The 21,565-nt window shown below is 36.0% G+C and overlaps 1 protein-coding gene across 2 annotated transcripts in view; it reads left to right on the top strand.

Annotated features, from left to right (window-relative positions):
* Positions 1-1,459: 1,459 nt before the first annotated feature.
* Positions 1,460-21,565, top strand: part of LOC136035701 (lysine-specific demethylase 5D-like) — a 122,858-nt gene continuing 102,752 nt past the window's right edge. Inside the window, exons 1-4 of one of the 2 annotated variants that reach the window (XM_065717646.1) lie at positions 1,460-1,775; positions 11,057-11,273; positions 13,174-13,337; positions 17,248-17,388. In XM_065717646.1, the coding sequence (XP_065573718.1) occupies positions 1,620-1,775; positions 11,057-11,273; positions 13,174-13,337; positions 17,248-17,388 (678 nt within the window). In that variant the 5' untranslated portion in view covers positions 1,460-1,619. The remainder of the gene's footprint in view (positions 1,776-11,056; positions 11,274-13,173; positions 13,338-17,247; positions 17,389-21,565) is intronic. The other variant, XM_065717647.1, reaches the window with a different exon arrangement.

Here is a 21,565-nt window from a genome sequence, read left to right as displayed (position 1 = left end):
TTGGGGGCACGTATTAGGTGGACTGGAGAGCTTCTGATCTCCCACGAAATACGAAGTCGAGAAGTATTGACTGTTGTTCATCTTTGAAACGCGTCGTCTGGTCGACGACTTGGTATAGAAAGGCATCATAAATAATGTCAATGATTGTGCTCGTAGGACCAGATGGGGCGAATGGAAATTTATCTTTTCAGGTTAAGTTAGGCAGGTTGAAGTTGTCCGCTCTTAGTAGATCACCTTGTTGGGTGTCTGTTATCTTGGAGACGAGCTTTGCTAGCTTTCCAATTGTTTCCTCTGGTTGTAGCGGAGGTGGACTTCTATATACACAGACAATTCCGAGGGGAGGGTGGCTTTTATTCCCAGTAAATGAAAATGAAATATTTAAGAAAACAGTTTCGGCATAGGGGAATCCAGTGCAAGTTGTCAATTGGGGTGAAAATGTAAAAGTTTTTACCAGTGCAAGTGTTCCACGACAGTGATAATTAGATGAAAGGTTGGATACCGTATGATAGCCTTGTAAACTGATATTTGAATCTAGGAACTGGTTCCTTAAATTATTGGGACACGCCTCATTCAAAAGTATAACATCATAATCACTTACTTTAATCAAAGTTTTTAGCTCATTGTTTTTGTTTTGGTATTGGGTCAACGTTTGTTATAAAAGTGGAGAAATCTTGACTTACTTGATGCTTTCTTCGGTTGAGTGCTTCCTTACGGAAGTGATTCACATTGAGAACCACCTTGTCCACTATGGATATGGAAGTGCTTTGGTATATAATATCTTATGTTGTGTTCAGAATTTCATTGCGAGGGATTAATAGGACGATGATTCAGCGGGTTCATGGGAACTAATTAGTGACTTAAATGATTCTATATTATTACTTACATTCTGTACAGGGCTGGTATCTCAGGCATCTAACAGTCCCTGGGCTGGTGGGGGTAGTTCATGCCAGACGAATCGACTTTTTTGGAATCATTATTTCAAGGTACATGGCCAAGCTTGGCTTTAACTAATTTCAAATCCTTTTCTTGTGACCTCTAGCCAACCAACTTTGGGACGACCTGCTGTTTTTTCGACCCCCAGATGAATGACCAAAAACAATAATTTTTGGTTATCAATGGAAAACGTGACAATTATGCCTTAAATCTTTGTTAATATATCCCAACAAATTTTGTTTACTTCATTATTTGGTTTTTCCATAAAACACCTACAAAAAACCGACCACTTGACAATTAAAAAAAAAAAAAAAAAATCAAGCATATTACCGTCAACACTTATGTTTTTACGTAATTTATATACAACAGTTCTATGGCCCTACTTTCCATTAGAAAGAATCATATGAGTATGCCAATTAGTCTGGGAAATCAAAGTCCACCAATCATAAATATGATTACGTCCCTTATGTAAATCAATTTCCTTCGTCTTATTATTCAGTGTAATACCTCTCCAAATCTTCTTTTCGTCTTCAGCCAGCGTTTCAGGAAAGAAAAGACGAAACGATAGGCCATTGAAAATAGTTGTTTGTTTACTTTATTCATTTGTTTATTTTTTTCCTACAGCTGACCAGAAAACCTCTTTTATCAAGGAATTGTTAGCCCTCTTTTGATGATTTTAGTTTGACATGGCTTCACAGTCTATTGAGTTTGGTTTCAAACCTCCTCCAGAAGCTCCAGTATTTTTACCTTCTGCTGAAGAGTTCAAGGATGCTTTGGCCTATATTACCAAAATCAGGCCTGTTGCTGAAAAATATGGAATTTGCAAAATAAAGCCACCAGCTGTAAGTTTTATTTATTACTCATTTACTAGTTTCACTCAATCCAGTAGGTCAGGAGCACTGATTGGGAGGGTTATTCCCCATAGATTTTGAAAAATAGTTGGCAACATTCTGGCCTATGGTCTCTTCTGATGGAATTCCTAGAATAAAAAAATACTGATAGGACTATAATTTGATTTGATCTCTATAATTGTTCTGTCAGGCAGATCAAGAGTTAAATGGGCATACATATCATACAAAGTACAAATAATACAAGTACTGACCCTCCATTTATACAGTTCAATGAGGATATACACATGAATTATCAAAAGCATGACTGACATCATGGCTCCCTAGAACAAATAGCTCTCCCAGTCTATCAGCATCAATCAAAGTGGATAACAGTGCATGAGCACACCCTATTCCTTTTTGGAGCCCAACTTGGTATGAGGGGATAACAATTATCAATCAACTGCTCAAAAATTTTACAAATGTTGTAGCTACTGTTATTGGCTGGTATGATGAACACTCATTTAAAGGTTTATTGGTTTTAGGGATTAGAATAAGATAGCCAATTAAGAAGGATAAAAGAGCTAAAGCCAAACTAGTCAGCCATGACATGACAAAAATAGCAATGAAGACCACACTGCCTTTCCATCATAAACAGCAAGTAGAACAAAAGGGAATTTTTTTTTTAAATATAAGACAGTTTAAGGCTACTTCAAATAAATATTTTGACCCTATATCCAAGGGCCATCCTCAGCAAAACAAATGAAACACTGTCATTGACAGACCTTCTAAGCTGGCTGCTAAAAAGGCTGCTGGCTGCTAAGCTGGCTGCTGGCTTTAAGAGCTTGTTTGTAAATGTTTTTCTTTTTATTCCATTTCAATGAATTGTAAAATAAATAAGTAATTTTATTCATCATGCCTCTCAATACAAAATTTTCACATAACTGACACCCTTTAAAAAAATAATGTTATGGCAGGGCAAAGAGTGGATTGACTGCAGCATGATTGCCATTTAAAGTTGTCCTACATTGAAAGTATTGAGATATGGTATGTTTAGGCTATTAGAGAAGGCTTCCAGTGATTTCATCTTTTTGACTGGGAATGGTAGTTTGTTCTAGATCCTGATGACCTGGGGTATGTTTAGCATTTGACTATTTATAGTTTATTATAAACCCAAGCACCTAGAACAAATACAAAATATAAGCACAAGCAAGCAATGTTATAAATATAAGCACAAGCAAGCAATGTATAAGCACAAGCAATATAAGCATAAACAAGCGGGTTAGTTCATAATGCTGCATCTCCCTTCTTTTCATGAAAGGCAGTCTGCCTACAAATCCGGCCTTTTAGGTGGCCTAACCACTCTGCCGCTGCGGGTGTGCGGCATCACCTTTGATGTAGTGGTAGGGGATTTAGTCCCTGTGGCTGGGCAGTCGGGAGCAGCATTTTCAGGCGTAGGAACGATGGTTGGTGCGACAAGGGGTGGGTCAGAAGGTTCATCTTCTTCTCTTGGCGAGGTTTCGATGTCTGTGCGGATTGGCTGGGATGATTCGGTTAAGATGGGATGGGATATATCATTGCTTTTGTCCTGTGTGGTGGGCTGGATTCTGACCTCTTCCTTGGCTACGGGAAAGGAATGGCGGGAGATATGGACTCTATTTCGTCGCAGCCTGGAACCGTCTTCTGTCTCCACTACGTATGATCTGGGGTTCTCATGGCATGATATGATTTTCGCTTTGGTCCAGGGGCTGTTTGTTTTCTTCTGGATAAAAACTTGGTCTTCCAGTTGAGGTTCACGTAGCGGTTTTGCAGTCTTATCGTGATAGCGTTTCTGTCTTTCCTGTTCCTTCAATCTGTGTTGTAGGAAGGTCTGAAGGGGGGTGACTCTTGGTTTTAGCTGGTTGTATGTTGATGGTAGGACTGACTGTAGCTGGCGGCTCATGAGGAGTTGAGCAGGTGAGGCATGGCCGTCAACTGGGCTGTTTCTATATTCTAGAAGTGCAATATGTGGGTCGTTTCCACTTTCTTTCGCTTTGGTTAGTATCCGTTTGCAGGTTTGTACTGATTTCTCCACCAGACCGTTTGATCTCGGATAGATGGGGCTGGAGGTTTTCAGACTAATTCCCCACTCTTGCGCAAAATCTCAGAACTCTTGTGAGAAAAGTTGTGAGCCGTTGTCTGAAGTTATCAGCTGAGGGATTCCGAAACGTGCAAAGTTGGCTTTCAGTTTGTCGATGATTGCGGTTGATGTCTGACTTGACAATTTGTCTATTTCAAAGTATCTGCTATAATAGTCGGCAGTGATGAGATAGCAGGTCTTGTTCCAGTCGAAAAGGTCAATGCCAATGTGTTGCCATGGGAGTGAGGGCGGCTGGTTGCTAATCAACGGTTCCTTTTGATTATTTGCTGCAAATTTAGCACATGTTTCACATTTTTGGACGAAGGACTCAATGTCAGCGTTCATCCCTGGCCAGTACACAATCATCCGGGCGCGCTGTTTGGTTTTGTCGATCCCAAGGTGTGCTGAGTGTAGCTGATGAATTATGTTGGTTCTGAGAGGATGGGGTACGATGATTCGTTGACCTTTCAAAACTAACCCATCGTGGATTGCTAGTTTGTCTTTGATATTCCAGAATCGAACGGCATCTGTTCGGCACGACTGGCGTGTACCGGGCCATCCTTTGAGTATGAGTTCTTTGACTGCCTTGAGTTGAGTGTCTTTTTCTGTCTCGCGGCGTATTTCGTCTAGTTTGGATTCGCTCACTGGCAAGGATTTCATCACTGTATGCACAAAAACTTCGATGTCATTCTGCATTTTGGTATCAACGTCTGGCAGGTGTAGTCGAGAGAGTGCATCTGGGACTGGGATATCTGACCCCGGGCTATAGTGTACTTTGATGTCGTATGGCTGGATCTGAATCATCATTCGCTGTAGTCGTGCTGGTGCCGTATGGAGTGGTCTTGATAAGATGGTCTCTAATGGGCGATGATCTGTTGTCACGATGGATTTTCTTCCATAGATGTAGTGATGGAAGTGTTTGCACCCAAACACGATCGCATACAGTTCCTTCTCTAGTTGAGAATAGTTCTGTTCAGTCGTGCTAAGAGCCCTAGATGCAAATCCTACGATCTTCCCATTTGAGGAGAGCTCAGCTCCAAGTCCATGCTTTGAAGCGTCAACCTTGAGTTCGACTACTTTGCATTTATGGTCGAAGAAAGCTAGATTTTCTGAAATGCAGCTCTTGATCTCTTTCATACTTGCTTCGTGATCGGTTTCCCATCTGAAATCGGTGGCTTTAGTAAGATCTCTCAGTGGCTTATTTTTCGAGGATAGGTCGGGTATGTATTTCGATAGGAAGTTGAGCATTCCTAATAGTGTCTGTAGCTCTTCTTTAGACTGTGGGCTTGGCATGTCTTGTATAGCCCTAATCTTTTCTGGGTCTGGTTTTATCCCGTCTCTGCTAATGATATGTCCAAAGTACTTGACTTTGTCTTTGGAAAATTCGCATTTTTCACTGTTGAAGCGGATTCCTTTTTTTCTGGCTCTTCTAAGAACGGCGGATAGTCTCTGGTCGTGCTCCTCGCGGTTCTTTCCATATACCAGAATATCATCTACAAGTATTCTGATACCTTCCAATCCTTCAAACGCCTCTTCCATTTTTCTCTGGAACTCGTCTTGTGCAGACACTAGGCCGAATGGGTATCTCTTCCATCTGTATCGGCTGTAGATAGTGCTGAAGGTTGTATAGTAGGAGGATCGCGTGGAAAGTGGGAGTATCCAGTAGCCTGAGCGGGCATCAAGCCTGCTGAATACTGCCGCTCCATCCAGTTCAGCAACGGCATCGTCGAAAGATGGGACCGGATAGTAGGGGCGTTTTATCGCCTTGTTCAGGTCAACAGGATCGATGCATAGTCTCACACCACCATCTTTTTTCTCCACCATGACCATGGCATTAACCCAGTCTGTTGGCTCACTGACCTTTTTGATGATATCGAGACTTTCTAGGCGCTCCAACTCGGTCTTGAGCTTCTGCTTTAAGGCTAGCGGTATTTTCCTAGCTGGATGTACTGTGGGTGTTGCATTGTCTTTTAAGTATATTTCACACTCTGTTTCGAGTTTGCCTATACCCTTGAAAACATCACTATATTCACTGACTGGTGATTTTTCAATGTTCAGAACAAGCTTGATCAGGTTCATGTCTTTGCTTGCTTTAAACCCAATTATAGGTGTGGTGTTTGACTCAACCACATAAAAGGTGAGTTGCTGTGTAGGCCCATTTTTGTAGTGACAAGGAATATTGCAGACTCCTACATAGGGTATTGTCGATCCACAGTAGCTGGTGAGGCGTTGCGTGGCTTTCAGCAGCTTTGGCTTTGGCGACAGCTTGTCCAGGTACTGTGAAGGCAGGATGTTGACCTGAGCACCCGTATCGATCTTGAAATCAATGTGGATCTGCCCACAAACAGAAATCTCAGCAAAGATTTCATCCTTGCTGGAGTCCTTGTTGATGGCATACAGGAACACCTCTGTTTCTTCCTGGTTGTACAGGTCACTGGTGAATGCTGGAGTGTTTGTGGCCTCATTTCCAACGATATTCACCGCCTTACTTTTGCAGACTTTTGCAAAATGGTTTTGTTTTTTACACTTGGCACATGTTTTCCCTTTTGCAGGACACACATGCTGGGGTGAGTAATTTCCGCCACAAAAGTAGCACTCTGTCTTTTTAAGTGAGAAGCTGGAGCGACTCTTTGCAACAGCATCCACTTCTTGTTTTATTTCCTTTTGTTCGAATGTCTTTAGTTGTGCTTGGGTTGACTCGTGAGCTCAACATATTGTGACAGCTTGGGCCAGAGTAAGGCTGTCACCGACGGCTAATAGTTTTTCACGTAGTTTAGGATTTCTGACTCCACTAACTATTTTGTCTCTTACCATCTCACTTTCACTTAAGTATCCGCATGGTTTAACTAGAATCTTGAGCTCTGTTATGTATTTGTCAGTACTTTCTGTGTTGTTCTGGTCTCTTTTCTGAAAAACATAGTGGGAGAACACTTGATTCTTTTTGGGGGCAGCATAGTCTCTAAACTTCTTGAAGTAGATCTCGATTTTGTCCTTCTCTTCATCCGCAAGCTCAAAAGTGCTGAAGATTTCTCTGCCTTGTGCACCAACCCAGATTAAGAGGTAGGCACATGCTACATTCTCAGACTTGTCAGCAAGGGGGCCTTGGCACATAAGCTTTGCATGGTTTTTGAATGCGGTCCATTCTGAGTTGAGGTTGTCTGCATTCCAGTTTATTGACGGGTGGGTGATCTCCATGACGTCTGACACCATGTAGCATTTGACTATTTATAGTTTATTATAAACCCAAGCACCTAGAACAAATACAAAATATAAGCACAAGCAAGCAATGTTATAAATATAAGCACAAGCAAGCAATGTATAAGCACAAGCAATATAAGCATAAACAAGCGGGTTAGTTCATAATGCTGCAGTATGAATGAATGATGGTAAGAATTAAATGTTGCAATCTTCATAGGCTCCAATTGCAGACTGTGTGATCTTGTGTTGCTTTGGGGAGTTATTTGAACAAGCTTGTCTTTTATGTTCCCAAAATTCTCATGAACTGTCTTGAAGAGGGTTTTTAATTCTAAGATTGAATTGTCTTTTTCACTTCACTTGATGTACCAGTCCAGGTTGAACTTTCCTGAAGTAATGATGCTAGGATTGTTTTGAGAAAATATTTTAGTTTTAAACATCATATTTTAATATGAACTCTTTTGTATTCTTCATTTTTCTTTTTCATTTATTTGTTGATGATGACCCTTGGATATAGGGTCAAAAGATTCATTTAAAGTTGCATTCCTCTGTCTTATTTAAAAAAAAATTTCTATTGTTCTACTTGTTGTTTATAACATGACAAGACAAGGAAATGAATATAGATGATAAATGGATTTATGGCCAGTAAAGGAAGACAAAGAGAACAAAAAAATCAAACAAATTTTAAGCCTGTATTTAACAAGGCATCTTCAATGTTTAGAGAAAAACTAAAATAGACCTACTAAAATTTACAATTACTCACATATACACTTGCCAGCTTTTAGTTTGTCTGTTTTAGCTATATACATATTTTTTAGTTATATTGTTTTAGTTTCTAGTTTTTTTTTCTGTATGTTGAAGATCCCTTGAATACAGGCAAGATATTTGTTGAATTTTTTGTTCTCTTTGTTTTCCTTTACTGGCCATAGATGCATTTGTTATCTCTATATTAATTTCTTTGTTTAAAAATGAAGGAGAAACTATTCCTTTTGCAAACACCATTTAGAAAAGTAGAGCAAGGTGGGAAAGAAGTGTAGGGGTTCTATATAAGAGGTCTTTAGCACATATGTGATATATACCTCTTGAGAGAGACTTTTTGATTTTATGGATTATGACATGAATATCAGAAACAGTTACAGTAAACATTGATTTGACCCCTTTCAAAAGTACCTGTTTAAGTGTGATTTTCTATTAGTGGGTCAGGTTCTGAAAACTATTATGAAATGTTGTCCCCATAGTTTGGGAGGGATATTAGATGATTGGTTGGACATTTGTTTTTGTTTGTATGTTAAATTTTTTCACAAACATCCTGGGCTATTAATAATCTTTTCAGAAAAATTGGAACAAATAGTAGCTCTATGTTTCTCCAGCTCTTTTGAAAATGCTGTTTGATGGATAAACAGATCTTATTTACAACACCAGTTCTGGGACAGCTGCAGTCTATCCAGATACTTGGATAAACTTTAAGTTTATAACACTGTCTGCTTTCCACTGAATGCAACGGATGAGTGTTGCATAGAAAAGCTACAAAGGAGGGTGTCAAGGATGATTCCTTACCTTCAGCATCTTCCCTACAAAGAGCAACTGTTTAGGCCTGGTATTCTGTCATTAAATTGTGGACAGCGTCATGGTGACCTAATCAACATGTTCTGTATTATTAAAGGTATTGATAACCTAGATTTAAGTTTTTGGATAATAAGGCCAAAATTAGGCCTTATTACAAGCATCAACAAGTAAAGAATTATGATAGCAGCCCTTCACTTTGGATCCAACTTGTACTTCAGTGCAAGGGACAAAATATTTTTCTGCTTATCATAAGGCATGTGATATAAGTGATGCATGTATATTTGAATTAAGAGAAAATCATTAATTGAATATGGAACTAAATTGTGGAGGAGCTCAAATGGTATTTTTATCTTTGTGAAAAGATTATCAATGCAATGCTGGTACTAGAGTATATCAACCTTATTCCATTCCACTGCAGTACACATTTAGATTCTTGGGATTTACTTTGCATGGTTAAATAGATCCACAATACTAAAAGCCAAAGGTAAATGATCAGATACTACAAAATCATTAAGTACAATTATACTTATTGCAAAACAGGCAATATTACCAGAAACAAGCACATGATCAAGGTTAGACACTGATTCTGAGGGGTGTACATATGTGAAATCAGCAGATTTGGGTAGACAACCACTTTCATTTGGAATGAGACTAAGAAGCAGAACCATTATCACTTTTCATAAAGTTAAAATTAAAGTCTCCCAGCTGAATACAATAAAGGTACAAAGCTCTAATTTTACTCAAACATTCACCTAATTTCTGAATGTTAGAGCAAACTTTGTTTCAGAGTTTTTGTCTCTATGGTCTATCAGTAGGTTTACATTCACAATGACAGTATCATCTACTTTTACTGCATGGAAATGGTTAGATTTTGCAAGCAATTTGGAGTTAGTATGTCTATTATTGTGGTAAGTCCACTGGAGGGATGCCCTTTTTTTGCAAAAACAAAAAAGAGTGTCACAAAGATGTGATGGAACTAGATCAAGTAGTTTCATATTGTCAGCAAAGATTTCAATCTGCAGATTGGCGTAATTTTGAGTGCAATGACCTCATTTCTTGGCCATTTTTAAACAAAGAACAGACACCATGATGAAAAAGTTAATTTACTGACCTGTATAGCTCAACTACAGATTTTATATCTGTCTAACATGCTGGAAATTAGAAAAGTTGCTCTACAGAGCAATAGAAAGACACTGGAAGGTTTTATGCTTTCCATGTACATAGCTTTGACCATTTGAAGAATAGTGCCAAAAGCTGTGGTTGTACTTAAATCAGTACCATCACCACAGAGTTAGATTAAAGTCTCATCACTTAAAGTTTTTTCTGTAAATTTTTAGAAAGTATAGATTCTATGTGCAGAGTTTTATATTTTGTATCTATATAAGTATAGATGCTATGTGCAGCTTTTATATTTTGAAGGCATTCTCTCATTACAATTCTGATGACTATTTTTTGATTTGGGGTGAATTTTAGGTTGTAAAACATAGTAGCTTTACTTTAATAAGTTTCCTAGAGGTCATACCCACCAAGAATGGTTCTGAAGTCATTAAAGCCTCATTAGCCTAAGGACATAATCTTCATAACTCAATTGTATCCATCTTTGCTTTTTTATATATAATATTATTTTCCATATATTTTAATCAGCTATTGGAACAAATCAAGTATTGGACATCAGTTGGAACAAAAAAGTTGATTTGTAACTTTTTTCAAACCTGGAATGCTCTGCTGAATTCATGTCACCAGAAAAAGGGGGTTGGGGAGGGGAGAATCCTGGTCCTATGAAAGAGTTCAAAGCTGACATTTTCAATAATAAACAGAAAAAGAAGCTAGTATAGATCACATGTTTTTTTCTGTGATACCAGCCTAAGGTTTCCATCCTCTATAGTGTCCCCTGCTCTTTAATAAAAATAGAGTTAAATTTATTAATAGAAGAGAGTTAAACTCTATTCTTCTTATCCTAATCCAGCAAAACACTCTTGTGTTGATAAATAGTTTTCCACCAATTTTCGATGTATTTTTCATTCTAAAAAGAAAGGCGAAAAAAAAATGCTATTAAGTAGATGGATGATGCTGAATCTCAATTATGAAATGAATGGAATGGTGCCATTTTATATTGAAGTACTAAAACCACAAGAGTGCAAAAAAAGCATCAAAAATATGCACTAGAAACATAGACATGAAAATAATACAAAGTTTCTCATTTATGTCCTATTGTTAGGTTGGTAATTTCAAAGGGATATTTTGGTTTGAAGAAGATTTTAGAGACTGTCTTTTTCAATAAGATATGTCAGCCAGGATTTGTATAGAAACATTGGATTGTTATTTTTATATGGCAAAGCTTACCATCTTCTATCAGAACTAAGCCTAAATATAGTCTGTTAATATCCTTGACTCTTCAAATTTTGCTCTTTCTCAGGAATGGCAGCCACCATTTGCAATTGATGTGGATAGTTTTAGATTTACACCTAGGATTCAAAGGCTCAATGAATTAGAGGCACTAACCCGTGTCAAATTGAATTTCCTTGATCAAATTGCCAGATTCTGGGAGCTTCAAGGGTCTACATTGAAAATACCAGTTGTGGAGAAAAAGGCATTGGACTTGTATACTCTTCACAAATTGGTCCAAAAGGAAGGTTAGTCTATAGTTTTAGTGATTGAAAGTCTTAAATGTACATTGGTTGATCCATGCATCTGGAGTGGTGGTGAGGGAAGGATGAGTAAGATCCTGTTGACCTTTTTTACTGGAAGAATCTATGAAAATGTCATTAATACTGCACCCAAACCATGGGGAAGGTTTTTCTCTTATTGTTCAAAGAATTTGTGTAAATATAAGTGAAACTGCATATAAGTCATAGGGGGAGAGGGAACCTTCTCCTGGAATCACCACATATATAGATTAAATCAATTAAATCAACTTGTATGAATTAAAATCAACTTGGTTAAAAAAATCCATTGAAGGAAGGGGAGCATAAAAAATGTATAAAAGATTTTACCCTGTACTTTAGGAGGGTGTCTATTCCTTTGGGTAAGTCTTGAAGACATCTTGAAAGATATTTTATAGGTGGCTGAGAATCAAGTCTGAAAAATGATTGCAAATCTTGAGGGAATCTTATATACTACAAGTGGCAGAGTGTTAGGATTCTACATCCAAAAATGATTAATTGTATTGAGATTGTATGGTTATGACATTCTTGCAGGTTCATCTTTTTGAGTTTATTATGATGAGTACCAGATTTTGGTCTGCTGAGGAAGTCCAATGAGTCTTGTGCAGGGTTGCCATCTGATGAAAAATCATTAGATTTTAGTGATTTTTTCGTTCATTTAGTGATTTTCTTCAATAATTTAATGACTTATCTACTGATTCAGTGATTATTTTGTTTAGGTAATATCAGAAATGATTAAAAATTGTGATAAATCACTAGGGGTGGCAACCCTGGGCTTGTGGATATAGAGGAACAATTAACAGATTCTGGGAGCTTCAAGGATGTATATTGAAAATACCAGTTGTGGAGAAAAAGGCATTGGACTTTTATACTCTTCACAATTTGGTCCAAAAAGAAGTTAGTCTATGGTTTAAGAACAGATAATATAAGTAAAACTGCACCCAAGTCACAGGGGGAGAGGGCAACCTTCTCTTGTATTTACTGTATGTTTTTTTTTCTTTTTTGGCAGAAGGAAAGTGTAAAAAATATTTTACACTATACTTAAGCAGGGTTTCTTTTCCTTTGGGCAAATCTTGTTGGAATCTTAAGAGACATATTACAGGTGGCAGAGTACTAGGATTCAACACACAAAAATTATTAATTGTATTGAGTTTGTATGGTTATGAAATGCTTGTAGGCTTATCTTTTTTAGTTTATTATGGAAGTACCAGGTTTTGGTCTGCTGAGGAAGTTCAATGAATCTTGTGGGTATAGAGACACTTGCTTAACTTAAAGTTGGGAGGGGTAGTAAAAAAGAAGGTAGCTATATTAGATGCAAAATCAAATGGTCTTGTAAAATTAAGATAAAGCTAAGTGAATTATTTCTTTTTTCCTAAGATTAATCTTCACAGACTTTTTTTTAACTATAAACATTTGTTTTGGTATTAGTTTTCATTCCTCTTCATATCTTTCATCATTTGTCTTTTTCTGCTACTTCTTGAAATGTTAGTGTCAATTTTAATCAAATTGCAGATTACTGAAATGATTTTTAGAAATGCAAAACAAACTGTGTTTTGGTACTAACAGTTGAATAACCACAAATATGGCAATGCCTAACAATATTTTCGAATTTTCTTCAAATTTCTCTATGACATCTTTGGGCGGGGAGGAGGGTGTCAGGTCGGATTCTTGCCAATCAAAATTCTCCATGTACTGTTGTGCTGTTGCAGGTATATTCACTAGTGGTATCTGTTTTTAATGCCATCATTTTTTGTTGGACTGGTCCTCAGCTTGTGGTTTTTTTCTTAGATTTGGCCTTTGTGGCATGAGCCTTCACTCACTTTTGTGAGCTCTTATAATGATAATAATGACGCTTTTATTTTCTTTAAAGGAGGAATGGAAGTAATAAGTAAAGAAAGGAAATGGTCAGCCATTGGTCATAAGATGGGGTATGTCACCAGTCGATGCCTGGGCAGTGTACTAAAGCATCACTATGAAAGGATACTTTACCCTTATGATATATTTAAGAGTGGGAAGCATATTCCTAAGCATGTGGTAAGTAAGCTGAATTATGGTAAGCCATAACTATTTGGTTCCAGTATAGCACCGTTTTGTTTGCTGAGAATATTTTTGTATCAAATTCATGGTAAATTTTCAAGACTTATTTAAACTTTCTTACCTCTATCAGAAGGTTTGGATCAGTCTTGCATCTTTTCAGCAATTAATTCTTTTCAGCTAAACTTGTAATTCATCTGTTGCACATGTTAAGCTGAACGGGTCTGAAACTCGTCCCTGACACACGCCTTTGCCAGGAAAGGGAATGCTCTTCAGACCACTCACATTAGAAGGATTGAGCTTTGTGGTGTACCTGAATTAAAAATCTTGATAGTGCAACTTTTTTCACGTCTTCTATCTCATCCATAATGGCAAGAGGGTTAATTCAAGGGAGCATAATAAATATGATGAAATATATTATATTTCATCATAGCTTAAAATAGCCTAATCTGATATTTTATGATATAATGTTTTTTTTTTCTATGAACTGTCTTGTTCTTAACATTTACATTATTTATTATTTGTCGGTCAATCTAAGGTTTCTACCAGATCATTGTTATAAGGTTTTTCTATCTTCTCTTGCTCCTTCTTCTTCTCATTCTGCATCCGCCTCTTCTCTTTTTGTCATTTCTTCTTTCACATTTCCCTTACTTCTTTCCTGATTTTGCAATCTTCTCCAATTTATTTGAAATATATCTTTTCTTTTTTGTTACTTTTCTCTTCTTTCTGAAATATTCTTCTTATTCTTTCCTCATCTTTGGTCCTCCTGGAAAGAAAAGTAATTGGAGAATATATCACCATTTTCTTAAAGGCTAAAAACTAAGAATAATTATCCCTAAATTTCATGTTTTGTGAAAATGCATGGTGACATTAGTAAGACAAAATTTATGTCATCTTCTTCAGATAATAAGATGTACTGTTTTCTTTTTTGCTTTTTCTAAATTTTATTCGAAAAAGATAAGAATGAACTTCTACCTGATTTCCTTTTTTTAGTATTTCCTCTTCATACCTCTCTTCTCTTTTTTGTCATCTCTTTCTTACTCCTCTTCTTTTTTCCTGGATGCTCCTTTAGAGCAAATGAGCTAAACAAAGTAAATGTAAAGAAACTAAGACTGGATAAGTGAATGAAAACTCGGCTTTTGACATGTTTGTGTATTGCATTAGTTTTGGTTTGCATGATTGATGTTGTCTCATATACATCCATTTCCAATAAAAGCCTTGTTATTCCTTGATTAGCTCAAAGACAATGGGAAATTTTGCAATATTGTTGAGAAAAAAAAAATCATCAACTACTGGCTGTAGGCTTCAGGTTGGTATCAGCTGTCAGTTGCATAAGTAGTTTTAACCCCTATCTTCTCATACTAAATTGCTATAGGTCCAACTTTCTTGAGTTTCCTATTATCTTTGACCAGCTGCAAATTCAATCCATTGCCATTTGGGATCCCTTTTCTGGTAGTATAAGCAGAGATTATAGCAGGGGTTTGTCAGCTTATCTATAACAGCTGATCATTCTGTTTGACCGGCTGTAAATTCAATCCTTTGCCATTTGGGACCCCTTTTCTGGTAGTATAAGCAGAGATTATAACAGGAATTCATCAACTGAACTATAATAACTGAACTTACAGTTAGCTGATTATTCTGTTTGACCAGCTGTAAATTCAATCCTTTGCCATTTGGGACCCCTTTTCTGGTAGTATAAGCAGAGATTATAACAGGGATTCATCAACTGAACTATAATAACTGAACTTACAGTTAGCTGATTATTCTGTTTGACCAGCTGTAAATTCAGTCCATTGCCATTTGGGACCCCTTTTCTGGTAGTATAAGCAGAGATTATAACAGGGATTCATCAACTGAACTATAATAACTAAACTTACAGTTAGCTGATTATTCTGTTTGACCAGCTGTAAATTCAATCCTTTGCCATTTGGGACCCCTTTTCTGGTAGTATAAGCAGAGATTATAACAGGGATTCATCAACTGAACTATAATAACTGAACTTACAGTTAGCTGATTATTCTGTTTGACCAGCTGTAAATTCAATCCTTTGCCATTTGGGACCCCTTTTCTGGTAGTATAAGCAGAGATTATAACAGGGATTCATCAACTGAACTTACAGTTAGCTGATTTTTCTGTTTGACCAGCTGTAAATTCAATCCATTGTCATTTGGGACCCCTTTTCTGGTAGTATAAGCATAGATTTTAGCAGGGATTTATCAGCTGATCTCTAATAGCTGAACCTGCAATTATCTGATCAAAGAGTAATATAATAAGGGTGAACCACCATGGTTTCACCTGCCTTGGTTGTAGTTGTTGAAGTATATTTCCAATTTGAACTTCTGTACAGAATTTCAACTGTAAAGCTCTGTTATTTTATTGTTTGTTTTTCTTGTCACTTTTGCAAGGGAAAGGAAGATGAACCCATTCGAGGGACTCTGAATACATTTGGGGAACTTTGTCTTTATTTTGCTACAGTCTATTATTTCCAGGTTACGAAAGGAATTCTATTTTAGAGTGGCAGCATGAACTTTAATGAAATTCTGCTTGAGTTTACTTATTTATTCCCCCCCCCCAGCGCTAATAACCACCTACATTAGAAATTGACTGCCAATCTAATGTTAGCATTATGCCCTAAGAAGGCGTTTTCTATAGTCTTCTTATTTTTCTCTAAATGTTAGCTTGTTTTCTGGAAAGAAAAGTTTTGTTAATATGCTGATCCTATTATAAACCGAACAGCAATGCATGAATCGCAGATTCGCACGTAAGCAAAAACGTTAAAAAACAAATAAAAATGTTAAGCGAAGTAAAGCAAAGCGCAAAATGACAAGCAAAAAAAAGCAAAGATAATATATATTGGTTTAATCTATTCCTGGGAATCTTTTTTTAAGGGGGTTTGCCTCTGGTAAACGTTAGGATTCAAATCGCCGCTAAAATTTAAAGGTTTGCTTTGTCCGAAATATAACATACAGCGTTAAATAAATATTTTGGCTGTATGACTACTAACAGTCTTCAACGAAATAAAATGTAAAAAAAAGGAAGTAACTCACCCAAAACTGAGATGAATCATCACACTACGATTTTTTTTTTACTTGGTAAGAGTGTCAAGACTCGGAAATGCACGGGAATCTTGTTAAGGGCAGTGAGCAGGTCACTGCTGTTACCTTATGTGTTTAAAGAAGGCCCAGGTAGTAGTTAGGATCTTTTTTTGGCTGCTGAAAGTGTCCTTTGAGTGCTTGTGCTCGTTGAATGACCATCTTCATTATTTACACTATTTATGTTTTGTTTAATGCAACCACAAACAAAGACGTTAAAAAACGAATAAAAACGTAAAGCGAAGTAAAGCAAAGCGCAAAATGACAAGCAAAAAAAAAGTAAAGATAATATATATTGGTTTAATCTATTCCCGGGAATCTTTTTTTTCTTATAAAGAGGGTTTGCCTTTGGTAAATATTAGGATTCAAGTTGCTGCTAAAATTTAAAGGTTTTTTGTCATTTATTTTTCATTTGTCCAAAATATAATATACAGCGTTGATTAAATATTGACTTGGAAATGCACGGGAATCTTGACAAGGGCAGTGAGCAGGTCACTGCTGTTACCGTATGTGTTTAAAGAAGGCCCAGGTAGTAGTTAGGATCTTTTTTTGGCTGCTGAAAATGTCCTTTAAGTCCTTGTGCTTGTTGAATGATCATCTTCACTATTTGTGTTTTCGTTTAATACAATCACCCACTGACTAACATTTTTAATGAGATATATTTTCCAAATAAGGCACATTCCATGTAGTTGGCCTCATGAAAGACTTTTGCCTTGTTCTGTTCAAATTACTAATTATATCAGTTGATTCTATAATTGTTTAATTTTAATAATATTTGACTTCCTTGTTCTATTTTGTGACTATTTATTTTTCTTCAGAAACTGGATGACACACCTACTAGTTCACCAACAAAGAAGGAAAAAGACTACACGCCTCACAGGATACCCTCGCGAATGGCTGTAAAACCACCTGCACAGTCTAAACCTCAGAGGCGAAGCAGAATATCAGCAAAAGACATGGTACTGATTTTGTTTTGTCTTTTTCTACCCTTCATTGGTGTTTGCTATATGTGACTATTGCTTTATAGGTCATTGTCCTTAAAGTTGTCCTTGCACAGCATCAAGCTTTGTCCTTGCAATCACAATTAAAGAATATTATGCTCTTGCCTAAATAAAGATTGTTGCTAACAAAAATGTGGTATTATTTTGGTTGTTTTTTTGCCCTTCATTGGTGTTGGCTATAGGTCTCAGAATATTTTTCTAATGAGGTTGGGAAGTCAAAATAGGAAATTTGTTTGGTATCTCCCAAAAAAGGCTAAAGAATTTGTAGCTAATAATTGAGTTTTTTTATTTTGTTCTTTTTTTTGGCTTCCCATAAAGTTGATGTCTCTGGATTTGGTTTGGATGTTTATTTGAGTTGGCGAAGTCATGGGCTACTCCCCTGTGTACCTTTTGGTTTTGGGAATATTTGAGATGGGTGACTGATTTATGTATATATATATATATATATATATATATATATATATATATATATATATATATATATATATATATAATCAGACGGGGACGACCTGCTTTCCGTCTAGCCCTAGAATTGTATATAGTGTTTGGTTGTAGAGTCTGTAACTATTCAATTTTAATTCAAAATTTTAATAAAAAAAAACATTAAAGTAGTATCTCCTACAAGGTTCAATGACCATTAAAACAACAGCTAAGAGCTCACATGACAGTTGTGACGTGGTCGGAAGAGCCAAAAGCTCATATGGTCTGAGCTCTAGCAAAATTCTAAGAATAAATAGATTGCTTTAAAAGGAAAATCAGAGGCTTAATGCCGGTCGGGATTTAAAATAAGAGCTCAGAGTCACGAAGTCCTTCTAATCATCAAAATTCATTGAGATCCGATCACCCACTCGTAAGTTAAAAATACTTCATTTTTATAAGTTTTCCTCTCCCTTCAGCCCCTCAGATGGTCGAATCGGGGAAAACGACTTTATCAAGTCAATTTGTGCAGTTCTTTGACACGCCTACCAATTTTCATCGTCCTAGAACGTCCAGAAGCACCAAACTCGCCAAAGCACTGAACCCCACCCCCTAACTCCCCCAAAGAGAGCAGATCTAGCATGTATATATATATTAAAGAAAGAAATCACATGTATCATTTTTGCATAATATTGACCTTTAGTAGAATCACTATTATTGACGGGTTGGGGTAGCTTAGTTTACCATTGCTTTGAAGTTTGACCTGTGTTTTCTGCTATGAGAAATGTCCAAAAATGTATTATGTGAACTTCTGACAATTTTTGATGTAAGTTCTCTTATAAATACTTTTCTTTCTGACATTTTTAAAAATAATATTTATCTTTTTTTTGTGCAACTGTCTGATTACTTTGTATTTTTGTGTATGTTACAAATCCGATAAGCATATTGTTACACAATTTTACAAATTTTCTACTTAGGTGCTTCTTGAACATACTTTTCTTCTCAGGTATTTCTTGTTCATACCTTTCTGTATGACATTTATTTTTTATTTATCTTATCTTATATCTTATTTTTATATCATAGAGTATGAAGGATATTGAGATAAAACATTTTGTCTATCTAATACAAAATCTTTTTAATCCGAAAAAAAAATATTTTTAGTGTTTTACCATATTGGATTTTGTTTAAATGTGAGTTTTCCTTTCGTTTTTTTTTTGTTTAGGGTTTTTTTTTTAATTTGGGTTTTAAAATCAAGTTGCCAAGACAGATAGTCTGAGTAAGAGGCAGAACTGGCATAAGCCTTTTTCAGGAATGTATAAAAATGATGTCATTTCACTTATCGATAGATAGTCTATCATCCATCCTAGTTCAGAACTAAGATAGATTAGCCATAGAACTAAGGGATTATAAACATTTTTGGGTTGACTCATGACAGACAATATCCACTGGACTTGTATTCAAAATGGGGGACTGAATTTGCTTGTACCCACGGGCGAACCTAAGCCTAAAAGGCTCGGCCGCCTAGAGTCTCAGGCGGACTAGCGGGTTTTAGGATTGACACATGACCGACAAGTCCCTTGGACTCGCAGGCGAACGGAAAGACATATAGTTTTCCAAAAATTCATAGCCTCGTATAGATTTTTTTTTCATTTTAAGATTGAATCTTAGATTTTTCCTAGTTTTGATCAATTGTATTTGATTTAGATTTTCACGTAGCCAATTCGAAAAATCCGATTTCATTTTCACCGTCTTTGCATACGTCACATTCTATATCGTTTTTAAACCTTCCCTTTGTTTCTCTTTTTATTTACTATTTTTACTTCTTTATTTATTCTTTTTCTAATCATCTGTGATGTTTCTTGGACAAATTAGTTGTAAATATTAGTAGTTGGTCAGTTCAGAGTCCGTGTTATGATTTTGATTAGGATTAGTTAAAAATTCCGAATTTTTTAGTTAGGATATACTTGGAAATTTTACTATTGCTCCCTCCATAGGCAGTTCTATCCACATATCGAATTAAAATTTTAAATTCGGTCTACATGGTTTTTGAAAATAAAACTTTTGTTGAAAATTTTGTTGAATGTTGAAATAACAGACAATTTATCTTTATTTTATGTAAGTTTAGATCCTTCCGTGAGAAAAAGTCCAAGTAAATAATAATTTAAAAGTTCAAATAATATCATATATATACATATATATATATATATATACATATATATATATATATATATATATATATATATATATATATATATATATATATATATATATATATATATATATAATAATATTTATTTCTAACCCACTTACATCAAAAAGATAAATAGTGGAGTAAAAACTTGAAAAAAAAAAAAAAAAAAAAAAAAAAAAAAAAAAAAAAAAAAAAAAAAAAAGTGATACAAAAAAAACGAGAGTCAACAATAGACATTAATCATACAAACGGATCAGACCGTGGTGAGGCGACAAACGCCGATACGCCGTTTCTGAGAGCTTTTTGTGTAGATCAGTCAGCTTCTCAGTAATGTTCAGAAGATGGAACTTTTTGATTATCTTTCGATTCCTATACCACAGAGGAAGATAGAGAAGAAATTTACAGAAACGGAAATAAGAGGATCGAATATCGCTAATATCTTTTTTCTTAAATATAGGGTAAAGCCCAGAAAGGTAAAGAACAGAATGATCGGAAAAAGTAGAATAAAGCTTACCAAGGGCAATGTGATTGTATTTCCCTCGATTGAAAATTCAATCTTATATATAATAAGTAATATTATATAATAAGCAACATAATATTATAATTCTTGTTCGGTGGATGAGTTGATCTGAGGCTTAATAAATCCAACGGTTTTAGCATCTTGTCCTTTTGGCGCAAGTTACTGCTGCATGCTTGTCAAAAAATTGATATTTTCAGATGTATAGCATACCATAAGTAAAATAAATAAACCTTTTTCAAAATGGAATCAACACGCCACTGATTCCCAAGAATGAACATTAAAATGAACTGTTCAGGTTTCTAGTTCCAATTCCTTTTGGGACTGGGTATGTGGCCTTTGGCTCCTTTTAAACTCGATTTACCTAATCTATGCATTGAAATACGCTAATGTTCGGGAGCTGCACGCTAAAGCTAGAACTAAGGGGACTTCTATATTTCAAATCTATTTGGGATTAAAGTCAAATTTGAACCCAAACAACTAATATTTTAATAAATAAAATTGTGGAGTGTTGATATTGAACACAATGGAAAATAATGAGAAACCTGAAATATTATATTCAAATATATAAAATGGATAAATGTTAATTATGAGGTAAGCAAAAATAACAAAATTATGGACATTAATGAAGGTATATTATGTATATTAAAGATATTGTATCTATTTCATTGTATTTTACTGCTACTACTACTACTGCTAACAACTCACCGCCGCACCAAGCCTCCATACCAATCTATTCAAAGCCTTCCTCTTCACACCCTCCCAGGAAGTTCCCGTTTCTTTTAAATCTTTCTTTATGACAACCTTCCACCCGGACGAGGACGACCGGCTTTCCGCTCAGCCCTAGACGGTTGGCTGAAAAGGATTATCTTTGGCAATCTGTCATCCTTCATCTGCAGAACGTGCCCTGGCCATCGCAACCTTTATTTCATTATAGCCCTAGAAAGCGGGATTGAACCCCATTTTTCGTACAGCCTACTGTTTGAAACACGGTCAGTTAGCCGGGTATC

Source organism: Artemia franciscana, chromosome 14, assembly GCF_032884065.1.
Source record: "Artemia franciscana chromosome 14, ASM3288406v1, whole genome shotgun sequence".
NCBI lineage: Eukaryota > Metazoa > Arthropoda > Branchiopoda > Anostraca > Artemiidae > Artemia > Artemia franciscana.
The sequence above is the reverse complement of the archived record's forward strand: the minus strand, read 5'-3'. Positions and strand labels throughout refer to the sequence as shown.